At 41.4% G+C, this 22,339-nt stretch overlaps 1 protein-coding gene across 1 annotated transcript; it reads right to left on the bottom strand.

The window, feature by feature from the left end:
• Positions 1 to 1,151: 1,151 nt before the first annotated feature.
• Positions 1,152 to 21,589, bottom strand: grm5a (glutamate receptor, metabotropic 5a). Its single transcript, XM_047607917.1, has 19 exons — positions 21,115 to 21,589; positions 20,560 to 20,700; positions 19,943 to 20,248; positions 19,732 to 19,865; positions 18,587 to 18,848; positions 18,358 to 18,472; positions 15,948 to 16,197; positions 10,439 to 10,674; positions 10,178 to 10,299; positions 9,974 to 10,098; positions 9,732 to 9,900; positions 7,971 to 8,097; positions 7,190 to 7,307; positions 6,634 to 6,820; positions 5,313 to 5,471; positions 5,081 to 5,206; positions 4,737 to 4,919; positions 4,474 to 4,643; positions 1,152 to 3,923 (listed from the first exon to the last, which is right to left on the bottom strand). The coding sequence occupies exons 3-19, from the start codon at positions 20,162 to 20,164 to the stop codon at positions 3,008 to 3,010; spliced, it is 3,621 nt and encodes a 1,206-aa protein (XP_047463873.1). The 5' UTR covers positions 20,165 to 20,248; positions 20,560 to 20,700; positions 21,115 to 21,589; the 3' UTR covers positions 1,152 to 3,007.
• Positions 21,590 to 22,339: the final 750 nt, after the last annotated feature.

Here is a 22,339-nt window from a genome sequence, read left to right on the forward strand (position 1 = left end):
GAAAAAAAAAATTAAATAAAAAAAACTTGAAAAACAGCACAAGGTGTTAACCTCGCCTCCGAATTTCCTTCTGATCAAGTATCTGTGGGATGCACTGGAACGAACCTGTTCCACAGAGGCCCCTCTCCTCAACCCACAGGGCCCAAAGACCCCCACTAATGACAATCTGTTGCCAGACACAACAGGACACCCTCAGAAGACCCGTGTCCATTCTGTGATGAGTCACAGAACTGTCTTGGAGGCACAGTCGAGACCTACACAATATTAGGAAGGTGGTCATAATGTTACGCATGACAAAAAACGCGACTACATTGTAAACATGTTGCTGCAAAAACAACCCCAAAGTCGCACTGTGTTACTGCGTTAATGTAAAGTGTTCCGATAGAGTGAGAGAAATCATAATGTTCTCGGTTTCAAGATGCACTTGCTTTTTCTCTGCCAAGAAAAAGCTAATGCTATTCACACGTGTCTGTGTACAGATGATCTGTGGTGATGTGCAAAAAAAAAGGAATTTACACTTCGTTGACACATTCAGAGACTTTAGGTCGCTGAATTATACTGGAATGTGTTGGTAATATTTTGTACATCAAGTATATGTAACACCACATGCTGTTGGTCCCTCGAGTCCTTCCACTCTCCCTGGGCTCATCAAAGCCTGTTACTCTCTAACTATGTAGAAACTGTCCACCATCTGGTGAATAATAATTGAACTAAACTATTTTGGACTACAATACATGGCACACTATTCTATATCACATGTTATTTAATAAAGGGTGCCCTAGAAACCCTATTCCCCATTAGGTTTATTAATTATCACGCAGCAATTTGACATAATTATATTCTTATTTAGAAAAGGTCCATAAGTAACAGGGACCAACAGTGTAAAAATAACGTTGCACCTGGTCCAGTTTGTAGGATTTTGAACAAACATGACTCCTTTAAACATGCTAGTCTTTTAATCCAAAAATTTTGACTTTTACTCACCAGATTGTTTAAAATGTGGTTTCTGCAGGAGTTATAGTCGTATTTGTTTCAATATTGAATTTTAACTTACTGTAATTGTGACGAAACTTTCTGAATTTCTGAATTCCTTCATTGTAAATAATAACCGATTAATGTATATTACAAATGACTTTAAGAAAGGCATCACATTCCATATGGCAACCTTTAATTCAAATGTATATTTTAAATCTGAGAAGCAGATGAGAGATGAGACAAACATTCTCTAAATTATATAAGTGAATTACTGGCATAAAGCATAATGCAAAACTGGAGCTGGCACAAACCTGCATGCAAATATGGTAATTCTGTCAGAGGGTTTTCACACTGAAAAATTACTGCACCATTTGAAAAACATGCACAGATTCCTGTGCGTGTAGCAGAAAATATAATCAAGAAGGAAAGAATCAGTTAAAGTCAGGTAGAAGCTGCGAACATGTGAGTTCAAACTATTGTTGTATATCTTCAAAGAGGCCAAAATGCAGATACAAAAAGAAGAATAAAAAAAGAATATCAAGTTGAAATATTCAAGTGCATATTCAGTGTGACCCAGTTTATAGAAACACAATGTAAATTACTGCAAAGAGACATTGGCACAAAATGTAAGTAGAAAGCAAGGCCAGAAACAGGCTGTTCTGCAAAAGATATCTAAAAACTCCGGCACACTATCAGGTCACGTCTTCCCTCCTAAAAGTAACCTTAAAAACACATCAATATTACTAATAGTATCATTAGTCTGCTACTATTAATTATACGACATTAAGTTCTTGAAAAGTACTTAATGACCAACATGACTCAGGGAGGCAAACAATCTTGACATCATGCAAACTGGAAACACTTTTTGAGCCAACACGCTCGTTCGGCAGGTAAGAGCAGAAGTCGAAAAGTATTTTGGTTCAGACACATCCTGAGCTGGAAGATCATTTTGGTCCGCCGCAAACTTATCGTACATTCAGCTAAGTCACGTCTAGATGAAAGATTTAAAGAACCCATAAGTTTTTTGTGTGGGTTAAGCGTCTGATGATTGTCTCCACTTGAGATACAAAGAGTTCCTGGAGAGGTTTCGGCATTTCTTCCACAGAAAATAGAAGGTCAGTGGCAACGCCGTGTGTACAGAAAAATCTGATTTGTGATTCACAGCATCTGTACACCTTTTTCCACCGGCACCAGCATGCTAAAAGCTCTCTTACAGTCTCTGGCGACAAATTAGGGGGGGCAAGACGTATGAGTCATTTCTGACCTTTTGATTTCAGACGAGGTTGTTCGAGCTGTTCGCCTTCACGCTGACACAATCTGCGTCCAGCTGGGCCTCAAAGTATTCCAGGTGAGGGCTGTTTGTCAGTAACACAAACATCACATTGTGAATAGAAGGTCAACAGCAAGCAATAAAAAAACACGTTACACTTTCTATTATTATGATAAAGGATAACGAAAAACTATACAACCCAAATACAGCCATCTTTAGTTTGTTTGTAACGCCTGTACTTCCTAGATCCTAGAAAACCACATGCCCTTACTGAGAGTCATCTGCTATTTTGACATAACCCTAAGAAATGCCAAAAAAAACAACAAAATAAAAACAAAAACAAAGAATGAAGATAATTGGGAAGTTCTTCCACTTATGACTGATAACTACCTTATAATAAAATAAAAATGCCATTTGAATTTTGTTGTCTTTGGAGTTTAAAACTCAGTTTGAAACGCGCCACAAAAATTGCCAATATGTGTCCCCATATTTTTATCCACTTGGTTGCGCATTGCTCAGCACTGGATAATATATTTAAATTCTTCTCTCAATCCTCCCAACGTGGGCATGTGTTTGTGTGCACTCAGTCCCATCTGAAAATGAAGATATGTTTTTTTTTTTACAAAATTTGCTTAAACATTCATAATATCCACGAGTAGAAAGGCATCAAATAGTTTGGTCCCGTCCGAAGATGAGTCTTAAGGAGTTTCAAATGGTCCAAAGAAGGGATGAACAAGGAGAAAACGTGTCGAGAAGCGGGGTTTAAAGGGAGGAGGAGCTCTGGCTGTAGTGTTTCAGCAGCAGTTGGTCATATTCAGCCTCGGAGGCTGGGGACAGGGAGGGGGGAGAGCTGCCATTGGAGCTCAGGGATGAGTCCCTAAACGGAGAAGGGGGCGTCAGAGCCATCAGCTCCTCCATGTCCTTGGCGCGTCTCCCGCAAGTCCCGGCCAGGTGCTCGTAAATCTTGCCGGCTGGTCGATTCTCGCAGAAGCTGGAGACGGCGCTTACCTCGGCGTACGTGGTGACACTGGAGGGGGCCTGTCTGTTCCTGGGCGTGAGGTACTGAGGCGGGCAGGGGGTGGTGTCTGCAGCAGCGGGCACGGCAGCGGTGGAGGGCGGGCTGACGGTGGCGCCCCCCGGCAGCATCATGGTGTTCAGCTCACTGATGTTGGCGGTGAAGCGGTTAACCACGCAGCTGATTTGGTCCATGATGGTGGTACCCTGAGTTTGGCCGCCAATCATCCCTATGCCGATGTCACCCACGCCTATAATGCTGATATCCCCGCCATCCACCACAGCGACACCCTGGGGTGTGGGGTTGTTGTCCCCAACTCTTCTTCTGACCCCAGCAGGGTGCTCAGGTACGTAGGTAGGTAAAACCTGCACCTGCTCGCCGCCATCCTCCCCCCCTTGGAGACCCCTCGGCTTTGCCACATGCTGGCTGACGGCGGGAAGAGGCGACTGAGTGGGCGTGCAGGTGAAAGACGGGGACAGCTGTGGCTCTTCTTTGACGACACAGTCCGCAGGCGTGTCTCCTCCTTTAGAGAAGGGCTTGATGATGGCCGTCTGATTCGCCTCGACTGGGTCCTTTTTCTTGACGTGGAAGGACATCCTTTTCCACAGGTTTGGCCTGTAGCTCTGCTCGTTCTGTGTCCAGGTCACAGATTTCCCATTGGAACTGCAAAACAGACCAAAGTAGAGACGTGATGACAGAAACGACACATCAACAATAACAAACATGTGGTTCATGCTCTATTTCTACTCTATTTCTCCTGTCTCCTGTTCTATCCTTTGCTTCCTGCGTAACAGTAAGTCTCGATCCATGTTCTTCTATCTTCCCTAGAAAGAGAAATCCTTAAAGACAGTGTGCATCCTCTGGGAGTACTTAACCCAAATGAGGTAGCCTTTTCCGAGCTAAGGGAGCAGTTTTTCTTGGCTTCATATTCAGCCTGTTGCAGCTCTATACAGACAGTGTTCATAGATGGATTACATCTCAACAGAAGCCTTGTGGGCAGAAATTAGTAGTTCAGGTTGTCTGATTGTTAGCAGCTTTAATATTGTGGCTGATAGGTGAGAGTAAATGAAATATAAACATGGAAATAGGCACTATAAGACTCCAGCCTCAAATAAAAAAAAAGCTTCAAAACATGATTATTGCTGCTTATTTCTACACTAAGAGGTCACGTGGGTTTTAGATAGCTTAATGCCCACCTAGGTCACACGTTTACCTAACGTTGTCCTGCGAAGAGCCTCCGCGTCGAAACAAGTTGGCCATGCTGCTCGAGGCTTTGCCGGTCTTGGTAGCTTTCTTGGCATCACCCACGTGCATGCGCACAACCGTGGATGTAGTGAACGCACTGCGGACATTTTTCTCGGGCTTGGCTAGCATGATGTACACCTGGTCAAGAGAAAAAGGGGCAACAGGCAACTGTTAGTGTAAAAATGGCGCAACAGATGCAAAGATGACGTGTGAATTGTGCGTGTTTCTCACCTTGGGGACAAACATGCAACACAGAGCCACCGTGGCACTGAGGCTGACACTAAAGCACATGGTTATGATCTTGTAGTTGGAGCCAAAGTAAATCGGGACAAAGGCCAGCCAGATGATGCACGTAGTGTACATGGTGAAGGCAATATACTTGGCCTCGTTAAAGTTAGCTGGTACATTACGAGTCTGCAGGCGGAGAAGAAGATTGCAGCGCTTAGAGCAGTGTATGTTGAAGCAGACAGAAGGAAAAAAACTTAAGAAAAAATAACTTAATATATAAGAGGAGTTAGAAAAAATAAAAATAACAAGAAAACTTTGAATTACAAACTCTAGCTATGTTGAAGTACCTTGAAGGCGTAGAAGGTGCAGCTGAGGATAAGCAGGCCATTGTAGCCCAGCGGCGCCACCACCCCCAGAGTGGTCAGATTGCAGATCAAGTGTACCTCACGGATGCTGGGGTAATCATAGATAACCTACCAACAGAGAAAGGATTAGGTCGCTCTAGTTTGTATAAATAAATGTAAATGATTATCCCCCACATAAATAAAGGACACACACACACACACACACATACTGTACCTGTGGTGGCTCTATGATAAGCAGAGCCACAATAATTCCCAGCTGCAGCAGTATGAGTAGGAAGGCGATGACCAATTGTGCGCAGGCGGACATAAAGCGCGGCTTCTTGGTGCAGATCTTCTTCTTGCTCCCTGCCAAGATCCGTGCTATACGGTTGGTCTGGAGCAAAAAATAGATAAAATGGTCATGCAGGCTTCAATTACATCGACTCTGGATAATACCGCTGATGCTGATTCACAACAATACGGCCCTTCCCAGATCTCAAACATCAACCGCAGCCCACACACACAGATTCTCAACTTCTACTGGGCCTCCTTTACAGTTGGCTTCAGTCCAACTTACTTAGCCCTCTCCTGCCTCCATCCTTTTTTGCCTGATTAAAACTGGATGTGCGAAGGTTAAATTATAGCCTGGTGTAGCCAGACTCAGCTCTGATCAGAGTCTGGTAACACGCCAGTGAGATTTAAATGTGAGGCACATTTCAACCAAAACAGTGGAAAAAAACACCTCTGCACAGATTTAGATGGTCTTGAAAGCAATCCAGTCCAATTACGCTCACACATGAATACGTGGGTGTTACTTTTCTGTCCATCACCACATAAATCTGGCCCAAATGAACGGCACGATCAACTCCCAGCAGAGTGACTCCATATAAACCTTCCCCCAAAAATCTTTTGCACGGGGAAACTTCTGGATGACTCCCAGGCTACTATTTAAATAAAATAATCTTGTATGCTACATGTCTACAAAGGTGTCTCCCAACACCAGCCACATGTATTTGCACTTCAGCAGCTCTTTCCTGTGACTATGTACATACGTTTTTTAAGGAATGAAAGTAAAGACAAAAATGCTTTCATCAATTAACTTTATCCAAAGTACTTAAATAAATGCCAACATTTTACTTAAAATACCATTTGCTGTGATCAGTCTTTGCCTTTAATTCTCACTCTTTTTTTTCTTTCTTTTTTTTTTCCTGTGGACTTCTCAGTAACTCCTGCCCAATTTACTTGGAACTAGTCGGGTATTTCCCTAATGGTACTTTGAACAACATCAACAACAACAAAAAAATTTAATCTACATCTTTCTCCCTTTGAAATATATAAACATATTCTTAAGACTATCTAAGGAAAGGAGCAGATCTATTTAATCAGCTGTTCCTGAAAAGTTGCACAGTAGTAGTTTTAACAATCAGATATCAAACAAAGTTGGCAAACCATGCGCTTTAGCTCACAAAGGTTCAAAGGAAGTGAAACATGACACTAAAGTACACCGTGCAGGTTGGTTACTCCGCTTCCTGGCAACTGAACAGAAAAGAAAGTACCTTGGTGACTAGAGCGGAGTAGCTCATGGCTGGAGACAGGCCGATTCCCAGCCGCTGGAGGTAGCAGTAGACTATGTGTGGTTTGGCAATGAGGCTGAAGGTGCACAGGTAGCCCAGACATATTCCAGCCAGAATGATGTAGCACAGCTCCCGACTGGATGACTTGACCACAGGGGTATCCCAAAACCTACAGATACAATAAAAAAAAATCTGGATTTACAAAACTGTTGAGTAGTAAAGATACTGGCCTTAAATTGTTAAAAGTTAATTGTATTGTTTGCCATGGGAAATAATGCACTAATGATATTCTAAAATGTTAACAATTAACACTATATGTTAAGAATCAGTTACAAATAGTGAGACCAAAATTTAAAAATCAACTACAATAAATTTAACAATAATGTTTATACAATGTTGCCAATAAAGTTGGAACAAAATTTTTTTTTTACCACGTCATTAAATGATTCAGACACTGTGATTTTGAGTTTCAATATGAACAACCTGTTAAGGTGCATAATTATATGCATAATCATCTTGGTAATAAAGTTATAATTACTTTATAAAGACAGAAGTGACAAACAGTGTGGCCAGGAGACCCAGACAGGCGAAGACCACTGCAGCAATGGGCTCCGGATCCCCCCACAGCACATACTGCACCGGGATCGGCTCGCAGCCTGAAGGGGAAGTGAGAAAAAAAAAAGTAGCATTTTCATCTGTCTGCAAGAGTAACGGTAAAAGGACGTGTATGTGTGCATTTGAATGTTGTGGGAAAAAAAAAATCACTCCTGTTGCACTATTTACTCTGAGCATCAACAATTTAGTTGTTATGCGTAAAATCTCCACTTTTTTGATACAATGGGGTCAAAAGAAATGACACAGATTGGTTGTGAAACATTAAAGGGCTCAGTAAGGGAGAAAAGAGGCATCACAGAGAGAGAGAGAGAAAATAAAAGGATAACACTATAAACCCGCAGCTTTTTTATGGTTTACTTTGTAGCAGGGTTTATAAACTGAACCGGCTTTGTGTGTTTTTAAATTTTGAGAGTCAATGTATGTTCACTGAAAAGCAAGAAAATGGTTTCAAATCGATTTTTATATAATTTTGTGCTAAGAAATTAGGCTTCAAGTAAATCTTTTATTCTGGCAGGGGTCTCAAGTCACAAATACATGAGTACTTGTGTTGATTTCTGAGCAGCAGTGCATCGCTGCCAGCCTGTGATGTGCGTGCAGCACATGAGACGTAAGGGGATTTGTGGGTGAGCTGTCAGTCCGTGACCCAGATTTGATGGATCTTCTGGGCTGTTTGTAAGTAAGAAAGACATAAACAAAGTGTTTACCGGTGAGGTCATCCGTGGGCCAGGAACCCAGGATACAGGCTCGACAAGTGTACTCGTCGAACACATACTCATTCTCCTTGCAGGGAGTACAGGTCCAGCAGCAGCTCACCTCTCCTTTACGGATCACCTGGAGACGTGCACACACACACATACAGACAACCAGCGTAAAAGGGCGGGAAGGTCTCAAAGCTCCAGCGGCACTTTTCTGTAGCTAATCTTACACTCTGACTGCCCTGTAGGACGAGGAAATGAGGATCTCTTCATCAGGGGATCAAAAGAAAAGTGTGTAAAAGTCATTGAGTCTCATTATTAAATTTTTTTTTTATCAAACTGCCTTAGCAAACCTTCAGTGTAGGAAGAAGTGTAGTACAGAGGAAGTGAACCAAGAAATGTGGTGGCCCAGAGGTTAGTCACAAAAACAAGGCTAATACCTGATAATTTTATATAATACTCATGTGTTCCTTTAATCTGCACAGTAACTAGTGGAGTGTAACTAAGTATATTTACTGAAGTACTGCATTTAATTAGAAATCTGAATTGGCAGCTTACCCAAATGTTTTATTCTCCTTCTTATATTTTCCTGCCTTTCACTGCATTTGTTTGACAGTGGGTACTTTGGCAATTCAAATTTTGTGTTGAAAGTGTTGAAATTTAGTCGCCCCCCTCAGGCAGCAAGAGAAATTACACAAACATAATCCAAACTAGGTGGATATGATTTATGTTTGCCAGCTATGGTAAACATGAGCAATTGAAAGCCCCAAAAATAGTAATCCACATTTGTCCTCACTGTCAGTTTGTTAGATTATTAGACTAATCTTTCCCCTCACACATATTTCTTTTAATCTGAAGCATAAGCAGCATTTTTTTGGACACTTCCTAGACTAAGTATCATGCTTCCTAAAATCAAGAGATAGTGAATTCTTACAACTCTTGTTACATACGTAGCATTCATTTCTCTGACATTCTCAGAGTTGCATCTATTCAGCAAATTACTTCAGATTTACCTGGTGCTAATTAACGCTGTGTGATCCGTCACAGTAACCTGGGATGGGATTTGGATGTATAAAAAGGGAACAGAGAGCAAAAACAGCAGCTGCGAAATTATACGTGAGGCACTTCTTTTCAAAGGACATGTATGATGCTGGTAATGAGCTCCATCCGTCCTCACTCGCTGAGAGAAGAGGGAATGGAGTGGAGGCATTGGCTGGGTCAGCACAAGTTAGAGAGAGCCAAAGACCAGGACGTGGGCTGGAGTGTATGAACTTCCAGACCTTCTCAAAAAAACACGTATGAGCCTGGAGTTTTAAATTCAGTGCGGAGTGTGTAAGAAGAGTTTAACAGACTGGATTTTTGGGATGGTAGAAAGGAGGCAGACTATAGTTTGCATGGGCTCGAGGGAGCTGGATCCAAATGGGAGCTGATTAAAGCTTGAACGAGGAGCTGAGGTAAATCCCTGGTGGGGTATCTGAGGATCTGATCGTGGAGCAGTTTTGGAGATTGTAAACCTGTGGGATCAATTTAAGGCTGCTGTGTTCAGCTGCTGCTGTCTTCAGTAAGGCTGGGATAAGTAATGAAGACTAAATGTGTGAAACATGTATGCTGACAATATTCTTACAATTTGAGTTTTCAGAAATTAAATCATTAATGCGCTGGTAGAGGTTGATACAAGCATGCAACTAAAAGGGCAGGTACACCACTTGTTACAAATAATATAAATGATAACACATCTAACGTTAAAAATTAAGCTTGGAGGGTTCGTACCTTGATCTGTGCCTTCTGGCAGGGCTCGGAGCAGACTGACATGATGACGTCACTGTTGTTACTCCAGATTTCCTCATCGTTCATCTTCAAGCCGCCCTGATCCCAGCTTCCCACGTGGATGTAAGCGTACTCATCGTCGCCTATGTGCTTGAAGTTCATGATTTCATACCTGAGGCACATATTTAACCTTGAGTTGTACTCCTTCACTTCCCTCCTCTTGCCCTTAGCTCCGCACTCTTTACCTGCCAGGCGAGTCTCCGTTCTGGTCAAAGAGGATGGTCTCCCCAGACACTCCTGTAAAGTTGGTCTTCATCAGGAACTCCAGAAGCTTGCGCCCATCGATGGGCCGCATGTCCTCACACAGACCCTGAGGAAGAGCAAACACCGTCACCAGTACCTGGTTTAATGGGAAAGCGTTCATATGTACACACTTTTGATTTTTGTACCTTATAGCCTGGACAGAGGGTTTGCTGCATGGCATGTAGACCATAGGCCATAGAATAAATGGCATTTATGACGAAGCCCATCTTGGTGTCTTGGGCGTATTGATGGCGTAAAGACTCTCTCCCTGCGGAAAACAAAAGTGGTCATGAAGAAGGAACCCAATAACTGTAATCACTCTAATCTTCTTGTGTGGATGTGTGTTTAGGATGTGCCCAGGTTTAGTACTGTAGGTGTATGTAACGTGATCTCCATGGGGTACTAACAGGTACACGTGCGGTTGAACGCGGTGCTCTCCTGAGGATGTCCCCTCAACCTGCACTGGAAACGGTGCTGCCAGAACTCAGGGAACCAGGGGTTCCTCTGGTTGTTGTCAGGCGTCAGGTTCAGGTAATAATCATCAAACCAAGTCACATATGCAGACTTCAGCTTTATCGTGATTCCGCCTGCTGCTTCCTTCTGGTAGCCGTCAGTCACATCGTACCTGTCGGCCCAGCCGTCACTGGACAAGATGAGGAGAGACGTAAAACAGACAAAGGTACAGCAGGTTGCTAAAGATTGGAACCATTCACAGTAACATTCATTTTTTTCTGTTACTGTGAATTTATGGTTATTTCTAAGTATAGATTTGTTTGTTCGTATTTTAATTTCTACTGCCGAGTATGTACACACATACATGCAAAAACAATTAGAATTACTTTGACACACACACACACAATGTTTCTGCAATAAAGTTTTCTAATTTCTTTACAGAAACTGCTAAATAAGTATCGTAGGTTACATTGTGTACCGGTTTCAGCATCTTGGTAACTGCTGCTCTGTATTACAGCCCACGCCATGATTTGACAGTTTAGACAGCACTGTCGACCTCAGACTGAGTTACAGAGAAAGATTGTTATTGTCTGCAATCTGCAGGGAACTGCTGGTAAACTTGTGACTCTGTGCCAGAGAAACAAATGAAAAGAGGATACATTACAAATTATAACAGATAGCTGTCTTTAACATAAGGTGTGTCCTCATATTTAACACAACATGCAAGCTCCCGCAGGTTTGGGCTGGTTTTACAGCAAGAACATATGGTTCTGAATCAACCACTGGCCTTTTTTGGGTGAATTTCTCCCTGTGTGGGCGATCTGATCTCCTCACACAGTCCAAAGACGTGTATTCTAGGTTATTTGGTGAATCTAAATTGGCTGCAGGTGTGAATGTGGGCGGTTGTTGTGTTAGGTTGTTAGTGTATCTTTGTGTTAGAAACTGATCTTAGACTGAGACTTAGATAAATTAATCATCCACAAGGGTCATAGTAGTTTGCAGATAAAGATAAAATAAAATAAGATTAATGTAATAAAATACAATAAAAGTAATAAATAATAAAATCATAAAAGCAAGAAATACGCCAAAAATCACATAAGCAAAAAATTTGATGTTACCCAATGCAATGTGTAATGGCTGCGTAAAGCTAAAAGGTAACCCTTTATCCGAACAGCTGTGCAATGATGAAAAATGAAAAATGAAGGAGAATAAAATATTTACCGCGATTACTTAAATATGTTCAAATACACGCTAATAATTAAAGTATTTTCTCACATCTTAAAGTTACAAAATTGAGGAATTAAATACTGAGCATACTTTATTATGTTCTTCAAGCTGTTGCTTCTTTTCAACATGTTTTGTGTTGTACGCCTTAATTTGTAAGCCATTTGTATTGCAGTCATGGTCGCACTATTGTTTTTGCAAAGCATGTGTCTGACTGCTGATTAATTAGATCTCTATAGGCTCATTATCTGTTAACTCCACTGAGAGATACAAGTAATGGAGAACGTATGAATGCGCTGGATTTTAACAGCCTCATAATCAAGTATCTCGGTGCAGACACAAGCTGCTCTGTACCTGTGCACCAACGTGTTAATGTATTTTAACACCGATTAGAACCTTAAGTGTTTCACATAAGATTTGTTATTGTTGCCATTCTGTTGGTTCAACACATTATGAGTAATAGGATAGAAACCTTATGCCAAATAACCTTTGGATTACAGATCTTTGCGTCTGCAGACACATCTGACATGCTATTTATTAAAAAAAAAAAGAAAAGAAAGAAAGACATTGGACTGGGACTTCCTAAGCTGTCTTATCAGTAAAAATATTTCTACTGCATCTATTATTATCACTCTCTCAGGATATTTACAATCAATGATGGCAGAAGGTTGATTACACCTCAACCCATGTGCATACATGTAAAAAACACACACACACTGGTATGAAGATTTACTCTCTCCTCTGTCTAACTGACAAAAAAAGCCAAAGACTTGAGAACTTCACTTAAAGAGCTGGAGTTACACAACAGAAGTGTGGGTGGGATCTTTTTTTTATGATGCCTGGTTCTCTGGGTGAGGTAGGAGATCATTTCATAACACATCCTTAGAGAAGCGAGCACAGAAATGGTATACTGGCAGAAAAAAGGGAGGAATGGATATGAAAAGCATGGAGGGCTTTGACTCGGGATAGTTTGAATCACTCTTGAGCGAGAGCTCTGAAACCCACACGTCGACCCGGGAGGGCAATATGCTGTATGCAGCATGTTGCTGCACCACCTACAAGCCTGAAGACACACATAAGTGTGCAAATGTGCACTTAAACACACACACACTGATATTTCACCTAATACGGAACAATACTTTCAGAGCCAGATCTTTTCTGAGTTAACACTTGTTCTCCGTAGTGATATGGACTTGATGCCAGAAAGGCGCCCATTATTAAAGTGAAAAACAGAAAATGGAACGGCTGTCAGCACACACAGGAGTAAAAACACTCTCGCACAACCCAAGTAATCTTGGTCGTTTGGCTATTTGCAGGTGGGAAGCCAGCGAGAGATCAAGCTGCTTTGCTAACAATAGCAACTCCAAATGGTTGGTTGGAGTACGTGTGAAGAGACTGTCGTAGACTACTATGTGTCTCAGTCTGAATCCATCTGATAGATTTTGAGACACTTCACAACAGATATGAAGAATGGTGGAGCCAGAGGAAAAGACATGGGTTACAAACAGTTAGCGCGACCCCACCCTTGAGGTCTCCTCCAGAACCAGACTGTATTAGATTACATTAGATTAAATTCTTGCCTGATTTTTATTTATTTTTTTTTTTAAATCTCACTGTGGCCTCGTGTTATGCATGAGGGGGCTTTTTGTGTCAAACATTTCTCTCAAGTGAATCTTATCTTAAGAGCCCAAGGTTGTTCGTCGACCTTACAGTTGGGCTTGGTGACTAAACTCATGAGTGTTTTCTCTGGAGGACATGTCACATTGTTACTTTGAAGAGATTGTCCTTACTTGTGCAGTTGTGCAAATAATACTTCCAGCTTGGTCCAAAGTGGTGGACTGACTGACCCATAGACACACTCCTTGAAAGTAGGGAAGATTTTACGGTATACAAAATAGAAAGTGTCACAGGTCAAATTCTGTAATGTTTGTTTCTGTGTTATATTAAAGAATATCTTTTTATTGATTTGTTTCTCTAAAACAAGCTGAGGATTGGCAGTGGTTTGGATACAGCAGTTTTACTTATCCATAAATGGTATCTACGCAGTCAGGCTGCCATGGAAATGAGGTTTTGTGCAGGTTAGCAAAAACAGAAACAGAGATGAATTTGCCACCTCAACAGTACATCTCAAATCTCAAAAATAGAACAGCAGGGAGAAAAACATTAAGAAATAGACTCCATAATTCGCAGACAACAGCACCGCGACTACCTGCGAGCCCTGTGTGACAACGTGGATGGTAGAGCGTGCTGTTTTGAAATATGTAGTTCAAGGTTATTTTATGTTTCCTGCTGTCAGATTTGAGCGACAGCCTACATATGTGGCTCCTAATGAGGAAAGGCATTTATAGAACACCAGGGACGGGAGCGAGCCAGAGAGCTAAACCTTAAAATAAAACATGTTATTCTCGGAGGGAGAGAAAGCTCCTGCCAAATCAACCCCCTCTTTTTCTGCTTGTTTTTCTCCTTGTGATTTAATTGTATACATGTTGCACTGTTTGTCCAGTCTTTAACAGTTTTTCTATTTAAATGATCCACTGCATCATTGTGTGGACAAATGTAAGATACGAAGTGGTAATATTTCTCCAAAACAAATAAGTGAGTAACAATTCCCTAATAATATTTTTAATATTTATCTCCAATTATATATTCTTAAACATGGATTAGGATCTTGCACATATAGTCACATTGCCTTTGTCATATTTTACTGTTGTGACCATAGACTGTATATAAACATGGACAACGTGTCCCCACTTCCTCACATTGGCCAAACTGATGCTATTTTCCCGGGAATACAGGCGCCGCCATCTTGCAACTTTGGAGCCAGAGTCTACGTTTGTTGAACGTGATTAAAAGAAAGGATTGGAGTGAGACAATCATCAACAATTCAAAATTGATACCATGTTAGATAAATATGTAATATATCATCACTTTCAGTTTGGATATCGTTTTGGGTTAGACTAAATTGTGACTGAAATAACGTTAAGTTGATCATTATTTGGGGGATTCCTGATACATGCAAATGCTAACCCGCTAGCCAACACAAAGTTAGTTGCGTGTTTCAGGGGTGTCCAAGCAGAAGTTGCATTTACTATGTTGCCCTCCACAGCGGTTCCACTTACTTCTTGCAATAACTTTATAGGAGAGGCTTCCCTTGAAAAGGACAGACCAGACTTTGTCCCCTCTGTGTCCCCTTTGGTCAAATCATCCATCCAGTGAGTGAGAGTGTAGGGGTTGGTGAATGTTGCGCCATCAATCAGAGTCAACTTTTTAAAATAACACTCATGGTCTTGAAGAGTGCGTGTATTAGTATATTCTCTAAAATATGCGTCTGCCTTGTTCATTCTTGCCATTGAAATATGCTAACTAGCTCTACAAGCTAAAGTGTTTGAGATGTTTTGCCTCCAGTTAAGCCCCGCCCCTCAAAAAACTTCACATTGTTTACAAACTGTGAAGGGGTCTATACTACACTTTGATCTACTTCCACCGGTTACAAGGAAATGCTATTTTTTATTTTATTCTTTTTTACATTCCTCCCCCCAACTCTCATTGATTGCTCTACAGAGCGGTTGTCATGGCAACTGGAAGTCATCATGATGTTACATCTTGATTTCACAGTGTCAAATAATTAACCAAAACTAAAATTGGCACGTGAGTAGGAGTATGCATTAGCATTATATTAATTACACAAAATGACAATAAAAATCCTTGAAAAATGTATTTGATGTGTTTTAGTTCAGCCCAAATCCCATCCACTAACTTGCAGGGAGTTGAGCTTATGGCCTATACTGCAGCCAGTCACCAGGGGGAGCTCTAGTTGCTTTGGCCTCACTTCTGAGTAGCTGTTCCACCATCCATCTCTACACAGTCTTGTTGTGTGGGTGACGATAAAATATTGATATGTAATTCAGTTACTGTATTTCTTAATATGGATCCTTCAATTGTAACATCACAGAGACAGATGAAAATCTTGTTTGTACAGTGTCACAGCGTTAATGCAGCCAAAAAGTAATTATAAAATACCTCGAGTTTCCTGCGACACCAAGAAGTTGATAGATGCAATGGAGATGACAATAGAGATGAGGATGAGAGGACAAAGACGGTCCCAAAGACAACAAATACATCTTGTTTGCAGATGCTGGACATCAGCAGAAAGTCTAGATTGGAAAGTAGCGCAGAAGTCTAAGAAACCCGGAAGCACAAATTGTCAAAATTTTCTACACAGCAGAATTTTCCACTCACCTTCCAACCAGCAGAAACTCTCCCACCAAGCCGTGTCGCCTCATGGCCATCAGTATGCCACGGACTGTCATGCCCTCGCAGAAGCAGGCCACCACTCTGGCTTTGGGCAAGTGGCCTCGCAGCTTCTGCAGCAGCTTGTCAAAACTCTGCTCCCCTGCGTTGCTGTATATCTTATCGGAGTGCGCGATGCAGATCCCCTCTTTTGCCGCCATGTCTTTAAACGCCTCCATGCCGCTCTCACCGTAATTACCTATTGGGAACCGCAGGAATGAAATGGTTTTCATGTACAAACAACGCTGCATAAACAAAGCCCGGGGTTTACTTGAAACTTCTAATCAGAACAAATTAGACTGCAAAAATATTTCACCCCAGTTGAACTTTCAACAAAGCCTTTGAATATTTTACTTTTGAATCCAAAATTTTAACATTGCAGGCAAATCTTCTTCTTCACTGATCCACACACAAGTTTATGCATACACAGCACGTTAACAAACAAATACACTTGTGTAATGCCAACACAGCGCTTGAGAATCTGATCATTTGGTCCTCATTACGAAAACTGTCATAATGGGGTTAGATTTCCCTGTTTTTGCTGGAAATTAGGTCACCCAGTTTCTGTCGCTTTGCTAGTACTCTCACTCTGGGTATGGCACTGTTTGAGGCTTCTTTTTCATCACTACATGAGCTTTACTCCAGTATGTGACATGCCTCCTGGAACATAGTCCGTTTGCCAATTACGCTACAATTCCTGCATACGTAACAATAATCTTATTCCCTTCTACAATATTTCTTTCCTTTCTAACTTTCCAAACTCATAAGGAGTAACAGCTAATGATTTTAATCCCAGTGTAAAAGAAAACAGGCTGAGCACAACTTTTGGATCTGTAGTGTGGAATTGCCCTTGTGATGTCTTTAAACAGCTACACAACTCTAGTACTGACCATTGAAGGATCTTTAGTGTCCACCGCAGCTGTGATACATGTTATATCATTTGCTGCATCATAAGTCTTGTGATTAGATTATGGAAATGTTATGCAGAGTAGCAAATAAGGCTCACCTGCATCTGACAGTTAGTGAAATGTAATAATAGAGCAGATGACCACGTATGTGCAATATTTGAAAACCCTTCATGAGGATTAGGAACACAGAGGAACTTTGTGTCAAATCTTTTGACATTAATTAAATGTTGAATTACTCAGAAGAAAATGCACATTGAAATTAATTAAATCAGTTTGATTAGAAGACAGCATAGAAAGTCCTTTTGACCAAAGTCTTACGCTTCAGAAACACTACAAAGATTAAGGTCAACACAAAATATTGGGCTCTTCTTTATGTAAGCTTCTCACTGTATTAGGTTTTATTCTGAAAACAGGCATCCAAAAGACATTTTTTTCTCTCTTTTTTTTTTAAATACTCACACACAACCACCATCCTGTTGAGATTTAGCACATACTTTACAAGCATATGACCCGGAGCCTCTCAGGGTTTAGAAAAGCAGTACATTATTACTGCATGCTTAAATATTTGTAAGTAGAGGAAAAACTGTTGCTTTCAGTTTATAAAAGTTAAAAAGCCAAAAATATAAAAAGAAGCAACTTCAATATTGCAGTGTTGTGTCAGCCGTCCTCATAGGACAACAATACAGACTCTACAGAGTTTAACAGGCTCTTTTTTTACAGCATATGCTGAGGAGGAGGAGGAGAAAAAACTGTAATGGCAGATGTTCCATGTTAAGCTTTCATGATTATGATGAACAGGATTACCATAATCGGAGCTAAAATCGTATCGGTTTCACATTTGTCCCAGAGTTATAATGGCCTTCACTGCACAGTAAGAACAACAGAGATTTGACCGTGGATTGACTGTGGTTTAACAGTCAGAGAGAGGAAGGAAAAAGTTGCACTAGTTTGTGAGTGTTTATGTACAGAATGTATCTACAGCGTGTGGACGTGGGTTTATTATAGCTTCAGTCTTCCTGCTGCAGGAGGCTATTTGCACTCAAAATGATAAACATGACTGGGTTGAGCTGTCGATAGGAGGTCAGAATGCCAGTAAGCAAACGTTTCTCTACTGCTCCTTCAGGAAAACTAAAGGAGAACTGCAACTAAGAACCGAAACTACAAACTGAGTCAGCCACTGCCCGCAATAACGCAGACACATTCGTTTCACCACCTTTGACCTAGTGACAAAAAAAGAAGCTTCACAACTACACAATTTACTGTGGTACTAATGGAATACAATAGACTGTGCAGGTGAAGCTGATAAACTGGAGATTCACTGTAAACATTAAGTATGTAGCTTAAATCTTTATGTAATTGTGGCTGGGGGAAAGTAGAAATACAAAAGGACAAACAGCACCAAAAAATGTTTTATAAACGTAAAACAGTAACACACGTATAGACAGTCTCACCCTCGGTGTGTATCGCTGACACGTAGCTCCAGTTGTATTTTTTGACTATGTCCACCATGGCTCTGGCCTGTTGCATATCTGATGGCACCACTCTCATGAAATATTTATACAGGCTCTGTTGAAAGGAATTTACATGTTCACAAGCGCAGCAGTGTAATTGGCATGTTTGCATGAAACAGCCTGACATCCAGTCTGTATATCCATCCACAGATGTTATTGTATCGTTTACCTTGTCACTGAGATCCATGCTGGTGGCTGAGTACGCTATCTGTGGGATGTTGAAGAGCTGGAGGAGATTTTGCACCTGGATGGCCACGGAGCTAGAACCCGGCCCAATCAGTCCCACGATGGGCTTCTTCCCCGCCACAAGCAAGCTCCCTGCCTCCGCCGTACATTTGCCCTGGCTCTCCTCCTCCTCAGTGGACACCAATGTGTCCCGGATAAACTCGATACTCTGCTCCAGCGCCACTGCAGAGTGCCAGCATGAGTCCCTGGCGTAGAAAGACTGAGTTCACGATCATAATCGTTTGGCAAGAATTATGGAAGTAAAGGTTGAGGATAGCACCGTCTATACCTCGTGCTTTTTGATATGCCACTTGCCTAAGTCGAAGATTATTGTCTGACTCATCTCATGTTGAGATGCCATTTAGGAGCTGCTACCCTCTGGCATGTGATTGCCCCGATGTAAATGCAACCGTTTTAAAAACTCATTTGTGCCTGCCTCAATTAAAATTTTAAATACTGATGCTTGATGCTGCAGGGGTTGTGAGAAAGCTTCATGGCGTTCTCATTACTGGATATGCAGTTTGTGCATTTTGTGTAATATGACACAAAGCTGTATTGTCTGATACCTGTTATATGTGACTGTCATTCGATAAACTATATGCAGTTTTTGTTAATATGCCATTTGATTTATTTTCGAATATGTTGACGGTTGTTACACTTATGGCTCACTTGATGCATTGTGTCGCATCGCATTTCATTGTATCGGTTTATTTAGGTTGAATTTCACATATTTCACCTTGAACAGTGACTTGTTTTTGCTTTAAAAAGAATTCAGAAATAGTAATCTTGTAACCAACTTGTGACTGCAAGTAAGATCTCAGTTAAATTCAAAAGGCTGTTCTTGCTGATTGATTCCTGCTTATCTGATCTATTTTTTCTTTTTCCTTATATGATCATATTAAGCCAAACCTGTAGGTACAAGCCCACTCTGAGGCAACCTGTGAGAAGACTGCGCACACTTGTAACTGCTGGGCATCTCATTTGTTTATATATTCCTTATTGTGTGGATACATAGTTGACTCATTCAGTAATCATCACATATGTAACACTTTATAATAATAATAATAATGAGCACAACAGGTTGCTGACCTGATCTCACAGCCCAGGGTGATGTTCGGGAGGATAGTGGGGTCTGCATTGATTCGATCCAGAGTGTGCATCATGGCCTCCACTCTCTGGATCCCATACTGCTCACGCACTGCGCCGCACTTACGCTCATGAACCTGGAGGAAGTGTGACACAAATTGTTAACATCTGATGCATGTCAATGGCTCGAACGCAGTTACACACAAACACACACCTTGTCTGCAGGCGGTTGATGGTGGACAGAGAACAAGGCTCCTATGATGATGTCACCGGGGATATGTGCGAGGACTCTTCTCTCATTGTTCTGGGCACGGACCCCAAACTGGTCTTTTAAGCCAAGCCAGCTCAGATCAGCTCCCAGAAACACGATCACTGCTAACAACACCACGTATAACCTTCTGCTCATCCCTGTGCTCTTCCTTTCACCTCCTGCCATCCTGTGTCCTCTTAGAGCTGAGGTTCAGATCAACGCGCTGTCTGTGGCATGATACTTGTAGCGCCAAGGGCAAGGGTTAGATTCCTGAAGAAATACACAGGAAGTTGTTTTTTATTCACTAAGCGTTAATGACCTTAAGGCTTCTTCTGTCAGTTCAGCATATTCAGGTTCATTGATAAAATATTTCGAATCATGTATAAAACATAAACTTTCAGCTGTGAAGTAGCAAGCGGTTGCTGTCCATGGTACTGAAATACACCACACCTAAGCATCTGTCAGTGAAGCAGAACTAGATCCTTCTCAAAAAATCTCTTCTCTAATAAAAAAAGGGGGGGATCAGCATGTGGTCTATACACTCATGCAAACTAAAAGACTAAAAGATTATTTCAGCTTACCTTTTTTTCTGCCAGCTGCCGTGCAGATGCCATTCCTTCCCAGATCGTCTCCATCACAGAGGAGCAAGAAATAAAAGCGCTGCAGTTTTGTTGTTTTTTTTTTTCTTGCTCAAGCTCAGTCTGGTGCCTGGCTACAGCAAACTGCAAATAGCAGCAGATAATACAGTCGGTTATTGGAACATGTTTGACTTACTGACGCACACGACAACCCCCCCTGCTTCTCCCCCCTCCCCCTGCCTCTCCTCCTCCAAAACCGTGGAAAGCGTGGAGCATCAGCAGCGGCTAAATGGGAACAACTGTGGAAAACTCCGGGAGGCGAGTCCCTCAGATGCACGGGTAAAAAAAAAAAAAACCAAAGCAGTAAGAAAATATGGATGTGAGGGTATTGACTCAAAGTAGCTTGAAAATTACGAGTATATTGATCAATTCTTGAGGGAAGGTATCTGCAACACACTGTATCTAGTTTCTGTATTTTTTTTTAAACATTTCACATCCCACTGAACATGACTTCTGAATTTTTTGGTGAATATTAAAGGCAAAACATCCCATGCTTACGGTTTGGTATAATGGTGTTGTTTTTCCGTCTGATCCTCTTAAGTGTAGGGTTGATTTAACCCTCAGCAGCTCAACATCTTTGAAAATACCTTACATATGCTCATCTTGCCATCTGTGTGGTTGGGTCGATGGGAAATGATAATATCCACAACAGCTCAATAAATAAAATAAAAACAGTCAAAATGATTCTTTCACAGTCTTCATCTGGAAATGTCTTCCTCTCTAGCCTTAGGTCAGAACGACCCCAAAAGTAATTTAACATTCAGTTTGAAAATTATAAAGGGTGCTTGTCTCCCGCTTTGCAATGAGACCCAATTTCTGAATCGTTTAAAAAGCAGCCTGTGTTGCCATGCGAACCAGAACTCTTTGTCGCTAGTTGGTCTGATGAAAATAAAAAAACATGAATCACAAATTAGGCTCACATCCTCAGTTGAGTAATTTAAGCTGCGAAGGTCACTTTCACACAAATTCTAAGTGCGATATTAAATTATTTTGTGAGGCTTAGCTCCATCCGCATCGGACAAAAGCAGAATCTGAACCTTGCAAAGCACACCATCAGTGGTTCAGCTTGGTGACGACACATATGCAGCCTCCTGATTTGAAATTGTTCACAACTGAAGTTGGTACGTGGGTGACAAGTGTTAAGATCACAAGTCACGAAGGCTCAATTACATTTTGGAAGTTTCATCAGAGACTTGTTCCCATCCCACAATGTGTAGATGAACCCAGTGGCACCTGGTGTTAGGAGGCATTCAGTCTCAGAACAAATTAGAATAAGCTGCAGCACAGTGAAAACAGTGAGAACGCACAGTGTGATTTTTGCAGGCTGTCGAGTAACCCATCCACAACAACAAAGATCGTTTTATAGTGTTTATATGTGTGATGTTTATATGACTGATTCATTACTAGGCACCAAATTAATGAATTTCTGACACTGGTTTGTCAGTTGCCCGGGGAGACAGAGAGGAGGGAAACGTAGAGCCAACTGGAAAATTATAATGGTTGCATGGCGCCCTCTAGTGGGGACACATTTGCAGTCATGCGCTGAATCTTCTGGGCACATGAACGTCACATGCAAGAAGCCCCCCTGTCGGACTAAATAAAAAGGTCTGCGGGGTTTGAACTCCTGGGTCAAAAGAGCCATGTGAGAGAGCGGTAGTGTAAATTACGTCACGGTTTTCTTGGTAGAAAAGATAATAAAGCAAGCCTTAGCCTGAGGTAATAC

This window comes from Mugil cephalus, chromosome 15 (genome assembly GCF_022458985.1).
Source record: "Mugil cephalus isolate CIBA_MC_2020 chromosome 15, CIBA_Mcephalus_1.1, whole genome shotgun sequence".
In the NCBI taxonomy this organism is placed as follows: domain Eukaryota; kingdom Metazoa; phylum Chordata; class Actinopteri; order Mugiliformes; family Mugilidae; genus Mugil; species Mugil cephalus.